The 14601-nt window shown below is 35.4% G+C and overlaps 1 protein-coding gene and 1 non-coding gene across 2 annotated transcripts; both read left to right on the forward strand.

Annotated features, from left to right (window-relative positions):
* The first annotated feature begins 6519 nt into the window (after positions 1-6519).
* On the forward strand, positions 6520-6591 carry Trnad-guc. Its single transcript has one exon. It is a non-coding gene; the product is annotated as a tRNA-Asp (tRNA).
* A 3552-nt stretch (positions 6592-10143) lies between these two features.
* Positions 10144-14130, forward strand: LOC116162414. Its single transcript, XM_031476028.1, has 11 exons — positions 10144-10500; positions 10554-10683; positions 10738-10842; positions 11106-11220; positions 11269-11364; positions 11414-11834; positions 11885-12058; positions 12115-12730; positions 12789-13234; positions 13290-13608; positions 13655-14130. Exons 2-11 carry the CDS (start codon positions 10563-10565, stop codon positions 14128-14130), a joined length of 2889 nt encoding a protein of 962 aa, XP_031331888.1. The 5' UTR covers positions 10144-10500; positions 10554-10562.
* The last annotated feature ends 471 nt before the right edge of the window (positions 14131-14601 follow it).

The raw sequence follows: 14601 nt of genomic DNA on the forward strand, positions 1-14601 counted from the left end.
TATTACAGAGATGTCGCTTTTAACAAACACTTTTTACAGTGACTTTGTGTAGGGACAGTGGCGACAATGGAGTGTCTAATTTTTGATTGGTTGTTCAGATCGACCGCCATGTTGCATCGAGTATATACAGTGATATTCATGTAGAAGTAGACATAGGGATTTCCTATAGGAATTTCCTATGTCTACTTTTACATGATAAACAGTCTCCAGACGCCTAATTTTATGCAACCAAAGTAACTCTACAACAAATGAGGATCTGCCTGTCATATTAATTAGTTTGAATATTATCGCTTTGACTTCCCTATTCTAATTTCGGTTCGTGTGCGATGTACCTATTCAACTACAGAAAAAGTATAGTATAGTATAGTGCCGATAACAGTTAAAGGAGCTTAATAGATTTATTTTCTGTGAAGCCAGATTTTTATTTGTTTCAAGAAGTTATTTTGGTTGCGTAAAATTATGCGTCTTTCAGGAGACTTTTTATCATGTAAAAGTAAACATAGGAAATCCCTATGTCTACTTCTACATGAATATCACTGTATAATATTGTATTGTAGTGTACGCAACACGTCATACGTGTATTGTGTGTGGTCTACTTCTAATTTGAATTTTTGTTCCAACGTGGCGGTTGGGCTCCTATTGTCGCCACTGTGTCTATAAAGTCAGTGTAACACTTTACAAATCGGGAATGCGTAATACATATTTCTGCCTGGATACGTCAAATTATCAGTACATGAACGGCACAAAACTCGAGACTGAGTTTGTCAGCAAAACATACCTTCACAACTCTTTGCCGGCACGAAATGCAGGACTAGGCGCATTGTTTTGTGCCGTATTTGTGCCGAAATGTGACGTGACGTAATCAGTTTGTCAGACAACGATGCCGTTTTCAAATTATCGTATTTTTTAGATGTACTTCTAACTTCACAAATTTATGACGGCACAAAATGCTAGACTAGACTAGGCTCACTTGTTTGTGCCGGATTTATTCCGAAATGTGCCACATTCAGTTTGTCAGTAAAACATACTGTTTTAAATTATCGAATTTATTTAACATAACCGCTAACTTTGCAATTTATTGTCAGAACAGATGTTCGAATTGCGCAATATGCGATATGTTTGTCTTTACTAGCAGCATCTGGGGTTAAAATTTTAAACTAAAAGCATCTATGGTTAAAATTTCAAAGAAATATCTTCATAAATAAAGAAATTGGCACTGCGCAGAATGCGACTGCGGCCTGCGCATGCACACATCTAATGTTTACAATATGAGATACGTTTGCTTTTAACAGAAGCATCTACAATTAAAATTGTAAAAAAGTTATCTCGATAAATAAGACGGTTGATAATGCGTATCCTGCGAATGCGCACATTTACCTGAGGTTCACAATATGCGATATGTTTGCCTTTACTGTAAGTATATGTAGTTAAAATTTCAACCAAATATATTAATAAATAAGAAAGTTAATATTGCTTCGGATGCGTACGTTAATCGCCAATATTTTTCTTAGTTGAGGTGCTAGAGCTATAATCTACCGAATTCAAAAAGAACGAACTATATATATATATATATATATAGATTTAAAAAGCGCTAAGGTGAGATCATTTTTACATATATTGCAGATAAGGTGAGATCCATTTGGTAAACCCGAGATCCGTTTTCGGATCTCGCCTTTTTTACTGTGTATATCGAGTCTATTAGCTCGGTCGAGCATACAGGAAGCTACATTTCAATTTTCGCCCGGATCTCAACTTTTAGGTTTTTGTCAAAATTTATACACGCGAAGTTCTTGAATGATCATCTTAGGGGGCGCTGCTTACGTTATATATAATGCGTTATATTTTAAATAAAGTGAGATCCAAATAAACGGCAACATTGTAAAGCGGTACTCTCGCTTTAAAGTGCGATAGCAAATAATGAAAGAGGTAGCTGTACTATGTGCGCTTTAACGTAAATAATTTGTTATCTGCTACCTCGTATGTATTATTCCTAATCCACGTTACGGTATAAGGGCGGATTTGTATTAAAGAGATTAAACTGGTGGATTGAGGAGAAATGTAAAATAACGTTTAGTATATTTTAATAAACACATTAAATTAATAAATTAATAATTAAAATAAGAGGGTCATAATGGATTCTAAGGGTATCGAAACTATAAGCTAGGAACACACCTACCACGGTGCCCAATAAGGGAATTTGATACACTTTCGATGACCACCTGTATTTTGATCAAAAGATGTCAAAAACGTTAATTTCTATACCAAGTTCATCGGGAAAAGAACCAAAGATATTACAGCGCTGTCTAAATTTGGTAAATTGTTTATGATTGATTTTACCAATTAGGTATCCTACGCGTAGTGGAAGAGAGGTACAAAGCAGTTTTATTCTGATTTCTTCGGGTTTGGTGTTTACCTACACATGATTGCAGGATAAGTTCGATGTTTTTGAACTGAAATTGTCACCTCCATGATTTGAACCAATTTGACTAACCAAAGCATCTTTCTTCAAAAATGAACTTTTTACAGATTTCGTTACGAAATACTGAACAACCTAATGGTTTAGGTACATGTAATCATAAGCAAATATCTTTAGGGTTCTTGGGATTACATTTTACTAACCAGGCAGCATACAGTACTGGAAGAGAGATAAGAAAGCAATTTGATAATGAGTTCTTTGGATTTGGTGTTTATACATGATTGTAGGGTGAATTAGTAGTTTTTGAACCAAAATGGCCACCTCCATGGTTTGAACCAATTTGACTAACGAAAGCATCTTTCCTCAAAAATGAACTTTTTGCAGATTTCATTACGAAATACTGAACAACCTAATGGTTTACATGTAATCATAAGCAAATAACTTTAGAGTTCTTGTGATTGCTTTTTACCAACCGCACCATACGATACTGGAAGAGATAAAAAAAAGCAATTTCTTTGGATTTGGTGTTTATACATAATTGTAGGATGAATTAGATGTTTTTGAACCAAAATGGCCACCTCCATGGTTTGAACCAATTTGACTAACCAAGGCATATTTCTTCAAAAATGAACTTTTTACAGATTTCATTACGAAATACTGAACAACCTAATGGTTTACATGTAATCATAGGCAAATAACTTTAGAGTTCTTGTGATTGCTTTTTACCAACCGCACCATACGATACTGGAAGAGAGATAAGAAAGCAATTTCTTTGGATTTGGTGTTTATACATGATTGTAGGATGAATTAGATGTTTTTGAACCAAAATGGCCACCTCCATGGTTTGAACCAATTTGACTAACCAAGGCACCTTTCTTAAAAAATGAACTTTTTGCAGATTTCGTTACGAAATACTGAACAACCTAATGGTTTACATGTAATCATAAGCAAATAACTTTAGAGTTCTTGTGATTGCTTTTTATACGATACTGGAAGAGATAAAAAAAATCAATTTGATAATGATTTCTTTGGATTTGGTGTTTATACATGATTGGAGGATGAATTAGATGTTTTTGAACCAAAATGGCCACCTCATGGTTTGAACCAATTTGACTAACCAAGGCATCTTCTTAAAAAATGAACTTTTTGCAGATTTCGTTACGAAATACTGAACAACCTAATGGTTTACATGTAATCATAGGCAAATAACTTTAGAGTTCTTGTGATTGCTTTTTACCAACCGCACCATACGATACTGGAAGAGAGATAAGAAAGCAATTTCTTTGGATTTGGTGTTTATACATGATTGTAGGATGAATTAGATGTTTTTGAACCAAAATGGCCACCTCCATGGTTTGAACCAATTTGACTAACGAAGACATCTTTCTTCAAAAATGAACTTTTTGCAGATTTCATTGCGAAATACTGAACAACCTAATGGTTTACATGTAATCATAGTCAAATAACTTTAGAGTTCTTGTGATTGCTTTTTACCAACCGCACCATACGATACTGGAAGAGAGATAAGAAAGCAATTTCTTTGGGTTTTGTGTTTATACATGATTGTAGGATGAATGAGATGTTTTTGAACCAAAATGGTCACCTCCATGGTTTGAACCAATTTGACTAACCAAGGCACCTTTCTTCAAAAATGAACTTTTTACAGATTTCATTACGAAATACTGAACAACCTAATGGTTTACATGTAATCATAGGCAAATAACTTTAGAGTTCTTGTGATTGCTTTTTACCAACCGCACCATACGATACTGGAAGAGATAAAAAAGCAATTTGATAATGATTTCTTTGGGTTTGGTGTTTATACATGATTGTAGGATGAATACCTATGCATGAGCAATTTTGAAGCATTTCAGATAATGCCAAAAAATTATTACATTAATTATAATAGCAATTGTACCTTGAAAGTGAGTTTGAATTGGGTCCTTCAATTCAAAGATGTAGACTTATACACCGCTATCAGCTGTTAGAAAATAAAATAATCATTTCCAACGGGAACTCTTTCCTTTAATAAATAGCTAATCGTTAATATTTATCATCGATGTAAAATAGAGTATTACACTAGGTATTATTTAATTAAATGTTATAATATTTCAAGCCCCGGGTGCCAAATAATGTTAACGCACCGCTTTATCGAAGAAAGAATACGCGAAGGAATCCCACAGGAAGGCTAACAACCTGTTAAGTATTCGCAAAAGATAACGAAATCTATTTTTAGAACAAGTACATTTGACAACACCGCATGATCTCTCCTTATCACACCAATGTCATTTTATACACTATATGATCTCTACTTAAGTGTATTTATTTTTGGATCTCATCCTAACTGCTTTTTATATGGATAATTTTAATTGTAGAATTCCTTTCCCCTCTATAGGGGTAATGATAGAAGAACATATTTCATGTCATTGGCAACCCATTATACACGCATATTTTTAACTTTAAAGGGGGATCTCAGGTTATCCTACTATTATCCGGATCTCGACTTATATCAATAATAGATATATATATATATATATATATATATATATATTTGTTTAGCCAGTACCATACACAATACAATTATTCCAATTACATGGCACTGGGATGCTGTACTTAAAACTAAAACTACACAGTAATTACGATCTTATATGACTAATTAATTCATTCAAAGAGCCGTGAAATATATCGATGTCTCTCTCACGGCACTTCTTATTTAAAGCCAACGGGCTCCTCGATAGTGGCGATGACGGAGTGGTCACTAAAAAGATGATGTCGTTTTTCCTTAATTTAACATGTGGCACTTTGAGTTTAATTTCCTGAAGCAATTCTGGGGCATTTAGGTGATTATTCAGTATCTTGTACACAAAGGTAGCACAGGTCACTTCGCGTCGGATTTGTAAACTTGATATTTTAATACCGTGCACACTGTTTAAAAATTTTAGTTGGTTGGAGTAAGAGATAAAATGTCGAAAATTTTGAGTCGACCTAAAATACACTATTCGCACTAATTTTTTTTTAACTTTCTCTATCATGTCTGCGTGCTTATAAGTTTGGGGTGTCCAAATACATGCCGCATAATCGAGTTTGAATCTGATGATATGATTATATGATATAGAGATTTTCTTCTCTTTGCAATGATATAATATATTAGTACCCTTACACAAAAACATTTTTCAAACAAATTTATTATAATTAGATCCCAGATACCCTACATCAAAATAAAATCAATGAACGTGTAGGTTTCTTATTAAACCTTGAAGACAAAAGCCGTGAAATGGTTTCCATCGCAACGAATGTTCAAAGTATCCTATCAAAAAAAGCTTGAAATAAAAATTAATTTCTTCTACACGGGTGTTAACGTGTTACGCCATATGAAAAGAGAAAAAAATCTGTATCAAATGAGCCTATAATGAAACTGTGCATTGCTATTTGAAAAAATTCAATTGTTTTTCATTATTCATTTGTTTTCTGAAATACAAACAATCGAATTCTGCCTTATTATGGGAATTTCGTATAGAAAAATTTTGTATACAGTCGATATTTACCGAGATATATATCTACTATACTCGATACATAATGGGCACCCTGTATTTTATTTTTTTTAGATTTTTAAGTGTGCGGGGTCTCAAGTCAATGCTTTCTTTTATATCTCTTATACTTTCGAATTCGATGATATAAGACATTCAAAGGAAATGACCATTTTTAGTTTTTTTGAGTTTACGTCGATTTTGAATCTCCACAAGGAAATTTTAAATAAGCATTTATAAAAACTTCAAAACATTGTCCATTTAACTAATTCTCTATCTTTAATAATAAGAAAGTTACCCATGCAATCCCACCCGATCTGGGACACACTGTATATAACAGTACCTATATTATAATTATATTATGGTATATTCATCTCTTCATCATGCGCAGTTAATGAATTATGCAATAATTATGATTGTGAATAAATATTTATTTATGCGCAATGGAAGGATACCATTTTAAAATATTTAATTGTATGATTATTTATAAAGTATCGCCACTTGCTAATAACAATTGAGTAATTAATCCTTCACTCGATGCTAATAGCTCATATAGTTGAAAATAAAAGTAATAAGTCCTCGGTAGTATAGTGGTCAGTATCCCCGCCTGTCACGCGGGAGACCGGGGTTCGATTCCCCGCCGGGGAGACTTTTATTTACTACTATTTCTTGCTGAGATTGTACTATAAACATGGCGTCATCAGTTTTATTGACTGCGAAACTAATTAGCGCAACTGATAACGAAAGATACGCAGGTTTTGAACGCTCCTTAATAACTGCTTCCTGCGAGTCATGAATTTTGTGGTCTTGAAAATCCATTTGCCAGTAATCACGTCTCGTTCTTACTCGGCAAAAGATTTCCTCTTGCATAGCCAGCTGCCGCCATTTTGGCCAATCGCGTCCATTCTGTATCTCAGACAAATTTTGAACGAATACTTTAGTAAGATTGCTGATCTTAGAGGCTACTTGTTCTTCTACCAAAGTTCGTGTGGCGAAATCCCTGATTCTGGAGACGGTCCTGTTCGGTCAATCGCCCACGCAGCTGTCATTACAGCCTCAGCCCAAAATTTCTGTATGAGTATGGCAGAGATATTCGGTGGCACAAACCGAGAACAAATTTTTTCCCACTTCCGGAATAAACCGCACATCTCAAGATACCTCTTTTCAGTCATACCATTGACAGTCATTTCAATCAACCAAGGCCTTTATTGATTGGACATTTGTGACTTACCTACTTTTCTGGGAAAAACACCTTGAGAGGTTCCATCCTGTATATACAACTTACGACGATGCATACATTTTTGAGAGTTGGCAACCATGCAATTTCTAGGTGGGAAAAAGCTGCCTGCGCCATCTAAAAAGCACGAACGGGGGTTACGTTTGGCATGTTGTCTTGAATGGCGGTCGTGAACGCGTCGCTCCATAAATGTTTGTTGTTATTTTGTCTTTTATTTTTTGTTATTTTGCATTTTATACTTTTTGTATGTTTCAGTCTTTGTTTTTGAAATTTACTTGGTTTAACCGCAATGCAGAATCACATATTTGATACCGTTATGCTAGTGTTTGTAATTGTTCGCGTTTTTGGTGTAATGCTTGCTTAATTTATGTTTATTGATGTTGATTACTTGGTCTTGTCCCTGAAGTAACATTCATATTAGTTTTGATCATTTTATTTTAATATGTGAAAGCAGTCGCGGGGGTGGTAAAAACTGTAGTCAACTTTGAGTTACGACACCTAATTCCGTGATTGTCTTCGACATTCAACTGTAGGCTCGAAACCCCGAAACCAGGGGCGGGTTATCTATCTTGCAGGAGCAGGATTACGCTAATCAAAGCTCTTCAGTTTAGAATCTATGTTCGATAAATGAGTTACGTTTCGTAATTTCCACATATCTTGTTTTTAGTTAAATTTGCCTACAAGGCCATGTAATTTTCCATCTTACTTTTAACAGAAGGACTTTATTGCACCAAAGATGAGTCACATCCTGTGTATTTCACCCTTTCTTAGAATCTTGGTAGGTACCTGCTTACTTGACCCATTATTCCCAAAACTTGTTTTTAACTTTTATGCTACCTCTTGAAGTTTACCTGCTACTTTATGCGATGTTATAATTTTATGTTACGCATTCACATCATTACAAACAATTAATTTTACAACACAATTTGATATTAATTTGACGGCTGGTTTTGTTTATTGGTAAGTTCTTTTTTTGCCAGCATATTTCTATTTTGATTCGGTGAACTACCATTTTCCAAGTTTATTTTTGCAATGTAATTTCGACTTAAATTTCCGAGCTTTCACAATCTTAATAATTATTAAACATTATTAAACAAACTTTTCACAATTTCAGTGTTTTATTTTACGTTCCTTCCCTTCCCTACTGTGCTTCAGGTCATAGCGTTGTTTACAACTAACGTAAGGGGGCCCTGCCTTAGATGATTTATCACGTGGCACTTTTCCAATTTAAGCGGGATCTCGTTTAGTCTGAGAGGCAATAGTCATTCCGGTGGCCATTTTTACACGTTGCCGGGTTGACTTAATTTCCGTGTTCTTGTAGTGTGAAGTAAGCGTAGAATCTGGGGGTTAAGTACACTACAGCTGTATCTGTTACTTTCTGATTCGTGGCGCGCTGCAGTTCTTGTGCGTTAGCTATACGAAGGGGGGGGGGGGATCTCTTACCTATTTTATGTTTGTGTGTGTGAGTGGTTCATTATGTCTCCGTGGAGGAGGTAACTAATACAGATCGACCGTTCGCTGTATCTGTTGCCTACTCGTCTCGTGCGGATTGCAATTCTTAGCATCTTAGCAATGTGAGATATTTAGGGGCCCTCTCATTAACATTTTATCTATTTAAAATATATTCTGCTTGAGCGATAATCGATTTTCACATGAATACTTGCTATTGACATTCTGACATGTACTTTTCGTGTTGAATTAAATTATGTTAACTGAAGGCTGTAGTAGAGCCACACCATTTACATGTTTTCCTATGTACATTACATTACTATACGAGTTATGTTATCTCAATTAATCATACAGGTATTATGATGTGTTTTTGTACTGAATTGATTTACCAGGTTTTCCACTGCATTTATGACATCTCATGTGTTTTGTTTTTATGAACTTGTTTAATTGCATTTGATTTGATTGTCTGATTTTTATCATACAATTTGAGGTGTTTTATTTATGTGTATGTTCTCTTGCATTTTATTGCTGTAGGTGATTTATTTCATGTATTTCTGTGATCTAATGCCTGGGTTTTTGTCCCGTAGAAGGTTTCCCTGGCATGATCTTGTTGTGTGCGTAATATATTTATTTGTTCTTGTCATTTCTTACGCACAACACTTCTGTCTTTTATTTAATTCCCTTCCCGATTATGTTTCACGTCCCAACACATATAAGAACCGATTACACAACGTAGGAGTTCATTCGTGCCACCCATATCGAGCCGACTGCCATCCAAATTCAAAAGTGCCGCGAAACGTCCATCGTTTCGACTTGAAACGTAGGTGGCTCTGCTCGTAGTTTTTTCCCAGAGTTGCCAACGGTAAGCATAGGGTAAGTCAACGTTTACAGTGCCGTTACAATAGAAAAAAACAATACACATGCTATGTCTACTTCTTAATGAATTAATAGCGCTGTATATTGTAGAACAGTATTTGTGATTATCGTTCGTATCAGAAAAAACACAAACATTTGTAACAGTATTTCTGTACAGCTTATTTAAACTTTTATTTTTACGTGATTCAAGTGTCCAGTCTAAGTGTAATCATGACTCCCAAGTATGAATGATGTGACTGAATGGGAATGCATTTAAAGGAGAATTGTTTATTTTAAGTTATTGTAGCTGAATGTGCATTTCAAAGATAGCCGCTATGACGCAGAAGGAGAATTAAATATAAGTAAATATCGCGACGTAAATAGAATTGCATTCATCGTATGTAAATAGGTAAATTAGGGTACAAACCTGCATAGAAATAGCGAGTATTAACGCTAAGGTCAAAGTCCGAGTCATTGTAACTAATTAGTTGAGAGCTAGTAGAGCGATTCAAATCCGTCTATTCTCTACCGCTGCCAAAGTGTCAAAAGCTTAAGGACGGCATACGAATCATAATATTGAACAATTTATAAAATTAGGCAACCAACATTACTAATGGTTCAGCTATTTCATACGTGAGGTCGCAGCGTGTTGTAATGTACCTTTTATTCTGTATTTTGCCTTGACGCAATAAAACACTCACAGTCTATACAGTTTTGTGTTCGTCTTTTGTATACGAATAGATTGTGACGCACATCAACGAATCCCGCATTCCATTCCAAAAATAAACCACTTCTTACACTGTTGCATTGTTTCTGCTTGTTGTGAGTTATAAATCGGTGGACTTGTTTGTATTGTTTTCGCTATTTACAGTATTGTTATTTTTTATTAAATTAATCGTGTTTTACATTTTTCGCGAGTGCAAGGTGAATAACTTTTGAAGATTTACGAGTGTTTTCGTTTATTTGTGACTGAAAACTATTTTTGAATTATCACACTAGACTATTACAATAATTAGGTAGGTAAGTCATATATGTATTAGGTTCCACATCGTTAATTATGTTTGTACAGTTTTACACAATGGGAAGAACTAAGAAGTATTTGGGCACAAGCACTTCAAGAAATCCAAAAACAAACACACGTGCTAAGAGAGCGAAGGAAGCTTGGGTTGAACGAAGGAAAAAAGCAACAGAGTCTATTGGTAGTAAAGTAGCTCGTGAGTAGTTATGCTATAACTAATTTTTCTGTTGGTTAGAGCCAATTGCTGAGTGTTCCCATATATTATACACTGTTGAAGATAGGGACGAACCTCAAACAGCTACGGAACGTGTGATTTCAGATGTGGTGATGGATACTATGGGTAAGCAAAATTAAATGTTGAAAATTACTTCTTTGAGAGTGTGATTTATTGTCATAATAACAAAAATGTATCAGTCAATTTGCATAATTGTGGGAGGGGGTGAACAGTTTGCCTTTGCAAGTCTCATGAATGCTCATTCTTTGGGGTTGGCAGCCGCCCTTATTCAATTTTGTATTTTTGTTTGGGCAAAATTGAAGCAGGCCAACTTTTTTGTCTTTTGAAGAAAGGCAGGTAGGACTAAGCAGAGTTTGTTTTTATTATAGATACAACAGCCCGCAATGACAGCCAGAGTGATACATCCGACCTCACATTACTACCTTCGACTTCCACGGGTAAAGGATACGAGGGTACCGAATCATCTATTACGAGACCAGAATTGTGAGTAATAAAGTACTATGGTAAATTAAAATTAAATTGTTTTTTTAGATCACGTAAGGTATATCCAGGAGCAAAAAAGCCTACAGCAAGTGCTGCTGCATCCCGAAGTGAATTTGGCATTATGAGTTCTATGGAATATGAAAGGTATATTGGGTAATTTTAAAGGATAGTTTATTTTGAATTTTGTTTGAAGCATTATGTCTCATCAATTGACGGTGGAATCTGAAAATCCGCCACCTGAAGCAATAACGGGAAACCGAATTGTGGAAGTTGGGTATTTTGCACAGCAAATTATTAATGCACAATACGAACATATGAAAATCTGTACATTTGGAAAATTGCATTTGTATAATGAATACAATAGGGGAATGGGATTGGTGTCCTGTATAATCTTAAAGTGTGCATCATGTGATCGTGAATTTAAAATATTCACTGAAAATCCTAATAAACAAAGTTCCTCATTGATTGATCAATCAACAATGAATATAGGGTCTGTGTGGGGAACTATAGCTTCTGGAGGATCATACTCACATATGTGCGAATATCTTAGCGCATTAGATATTCCTGTAATGCATGGTTCTCTGTTTTATCAACTTGAGGACCAGTTAGGAGAAGTAAGTTGATTTGATTGTATCTTTTATAAAAATTAAATATCTACTTGTAGATCTGGAAAGAATCATTGTGGAAATCCATGAAGGCAGCTGGTCTGAAAGAAAAAGAAAATGCAATTGCCAATGGAAATTTATGTAATGACGGCATTCCATGGATAACTGTTTATTTGGATGGCTCCTGGAGTAAGCGGTCATATGGTCATAACTACAATGCACTTTCTGGCATGGTAAGTTGTGTGTGTAAACTTAATTTTGATTAATTTCAAGCACGTATGTGTTACAGGTTGCAATCATTGGCAAGTATACAAAAAAAATCCTCTATTTGGGTGTACGCAATCGATACTGCTCAGTTTGTGCACGAGGAGAAAACGAAAGTGCAGATATCAAGATGCACCATTGTTTTAAAAACTGGAACAAATCTGCTCCAGCTATGGAAGCTGATATGGTGGTGGAGGGATTTTGCCAAAGTGAAAATACGCATGGCGTGCGCTACGGTAAATTTATTGCTGATGGTGATTCTAGCACATTCGCTAAAATTAAAACAAATGTGCCATATGGTAGCACTGTTAAAAAAGTAGAGTGCACAAACCACGCCTTAAAAAATTATGGAAAGCATCTCCATAAAATAAAAAGTGATACCAAAATTAATTTAAGTGGAAGAAGATTATTGACAGTGGAGAAAATTAAGCTTTTAACAAAGCGGGCTAAAGCAAGCATTTATGAGCATGCAAACGCTGAGATGTCTGTGTCTTTTTTGAGAAAAGACTTAGAAATTGGATTTCTGCATGTCTTTGGCGATCATAGTAATTGCAGGGTAAATATATGTAACACTGTAGGCGACGTTTCGAACAATGCAGTTCCACAGTTAAAAGCGACTTCAATGTATGATCATATCAATGGTAAGTAAACTGAGTTTGTGTAAAAATGTATGTGTTTATTGAACATTTATACTTACAGGAGCTTTGGAACTGCTTATAAGAAAAGCTAATTTGCTCATTGAAAATGAAAATAATAATGCAGCAGAATGTTTAATGAATATTGTCTCTCGTTTTAATATGGGGAAGAGAGTTAATTTGGTGCAACGTGGATCATACGAAAGACGAGTTTATCTGGCAGCTTTGCGGTACAACAAAGCGTTTGAATGGCCTATTAGCCCTTGGAAGAATGTGACAGGTGCCACAATTGGTGAAAATTATCAACAGTTCATCAAAACTAATATGGCGATAAAAGATAGCAAAGTACGGAGGAGATTGGTCCAGAAAAAAGTTAGTCTCAAAAGGAAGAACATTGTGAAACCTGTCACAAAGATAGATACAACTGCTTATGGTCCATCAGCAGAACAACCAGAAGAAGAAGAGCAAAATATCGAAGAAGAATGTCAACGATTAATTCAACACTTGCATGTAAATTTTAAAAATAATGTATTTAGAAATAGAGTCTACTTTTTGTGTGCCATAGGTGGAGGAGAATGAAATCCCTGCTATTGCTGAGGCAACAATGGGACAATTTTTTAATGATGTGTACATAAAGTTCAAAGAACGGCGCCTTACTGCATCAAACTTCGGCAGAGTAGTTAAACGAAGGCCGTACACTCCTTGCCACGGAATTGTCAAACAATGCCTGGGGAAAAATATTTTTAGCACGGAAGCTACAGAGTATGGCATTTCCAAAGAATCGGTGGCAATAAAGGCATTTGAAAAGAAGCAGAGTGTGACTGTAACAAACACTGGATTGTGGATACATAAAGATTATGGATTTTTAGGAGCATCACCAGATGGTATGTTTTTAAATTGCTAATTTTTTAATCAACTTTTTTGCACTAGGTCTTGTTGGTACAGACGCCATCGTGGAAGTGAAATGTCTGTACTCTTGTTCAAAATTGGAGGAAACTGATTTGGAAAAAATATTACTTTTAAAAAAAAACACCTGTTTGCAACTAAAGGATGGCAAAATATCTTTAAACAGAAGACATTCTTATTACTATCAAGTACAAGGCACCTTGAACATTACCAAGAGGAGCAAATGTTATTTTGTTGTTTATATTAACGATGCAGTTCCACTCTACATAGAGGAGATTGAAATAGACATTCATTTTTGGGAACATGAAATGGTGCCAATATTATTAACTTTTTACAAAATGTGTATTGCCCCAGAAATTATAAGAAACAATATCGGGAAGGGAAAAAAGTGTGTTGATCCACAATACATAATAGATGCGATAAAAAACCGTGAAGCACAGTTGATGGAAGCGTGTAAGAAGAAGCGGAAAACCAAAGCAGAAAACCTCGCAGAAAACTAATTACACATGGCTCATATCTAGCTTGCTGAACATAGGCCCTTAATTGGATTCCCTATGTCGGTTTCAGCTACAATCCTCCACTGCCTGTACAGGAAATCTCCAAGACATAGACTTTATTCCGGAATCATACCTAGCTGGCTGAACGTGTAGGCCCTTAATTGGATTCCCTATGTCAGTTTCAGCTACAATCCTCCACTGCCTGTACAGGAAATCTCCAAGATATAAACTTTATTCCGGAATCACAGCTAGCTGGCTGAACGTGTAGGCCCTTGATTGGATTATCTACGTCAGTTTCCGCTAAACTCGTGAACTGCCTATATACAGAAAATCTCTTAAAAGTAAGTTTTGTTCCGGAATCATATCTAGCTTGCTGAACATAGGTCCTTAATTGGATTCCCTATGTCGGTTTCAGCTACAATCCTCCACTGCCTGTACAGGAAATCTCCAAGACATAAACTTTATTCCGGAATC

The sequence above is a fragment of the Photinus pyralis genome, unplaced genomic scaffold (genome assembly GCF_008802855.1).
Source record: "Photinus pyralis isolate 1611_PpyrPB1 unplaced genomic scaffold, Ppyr1.3 Ppyr1.4_LG10, whole genome shotgun sequence".
NCBI lineage: Eukaryota > Metazoa > Arthropoda > Insecta > Coleoptera > Lampyridae > Photinus > Photinus pyralis.

Coding starts and splice junctions, on each gene's coding strand:
- LOC116162414 (XM_031476028.1), top strand. CDS start 10,563: ATGGGAAGAACTAAGAAGTATTTGGGCACAAGCACTTCAAGAAATCCA. Junction 10,843..11,105: donor TGTGGTGATGGATACTATGG/GTAAGCAAAATT, acceptor TTTTTATTATAG/ATACAACAGCCCGCAATGAC. Junction 11,835..11,884: donor TTGAGGACCAGTTAGGAGAA/GTAAGTTGATTT, acceptor ATCTACTTGTAG/ATCTGGAAAGAATCATTGTG.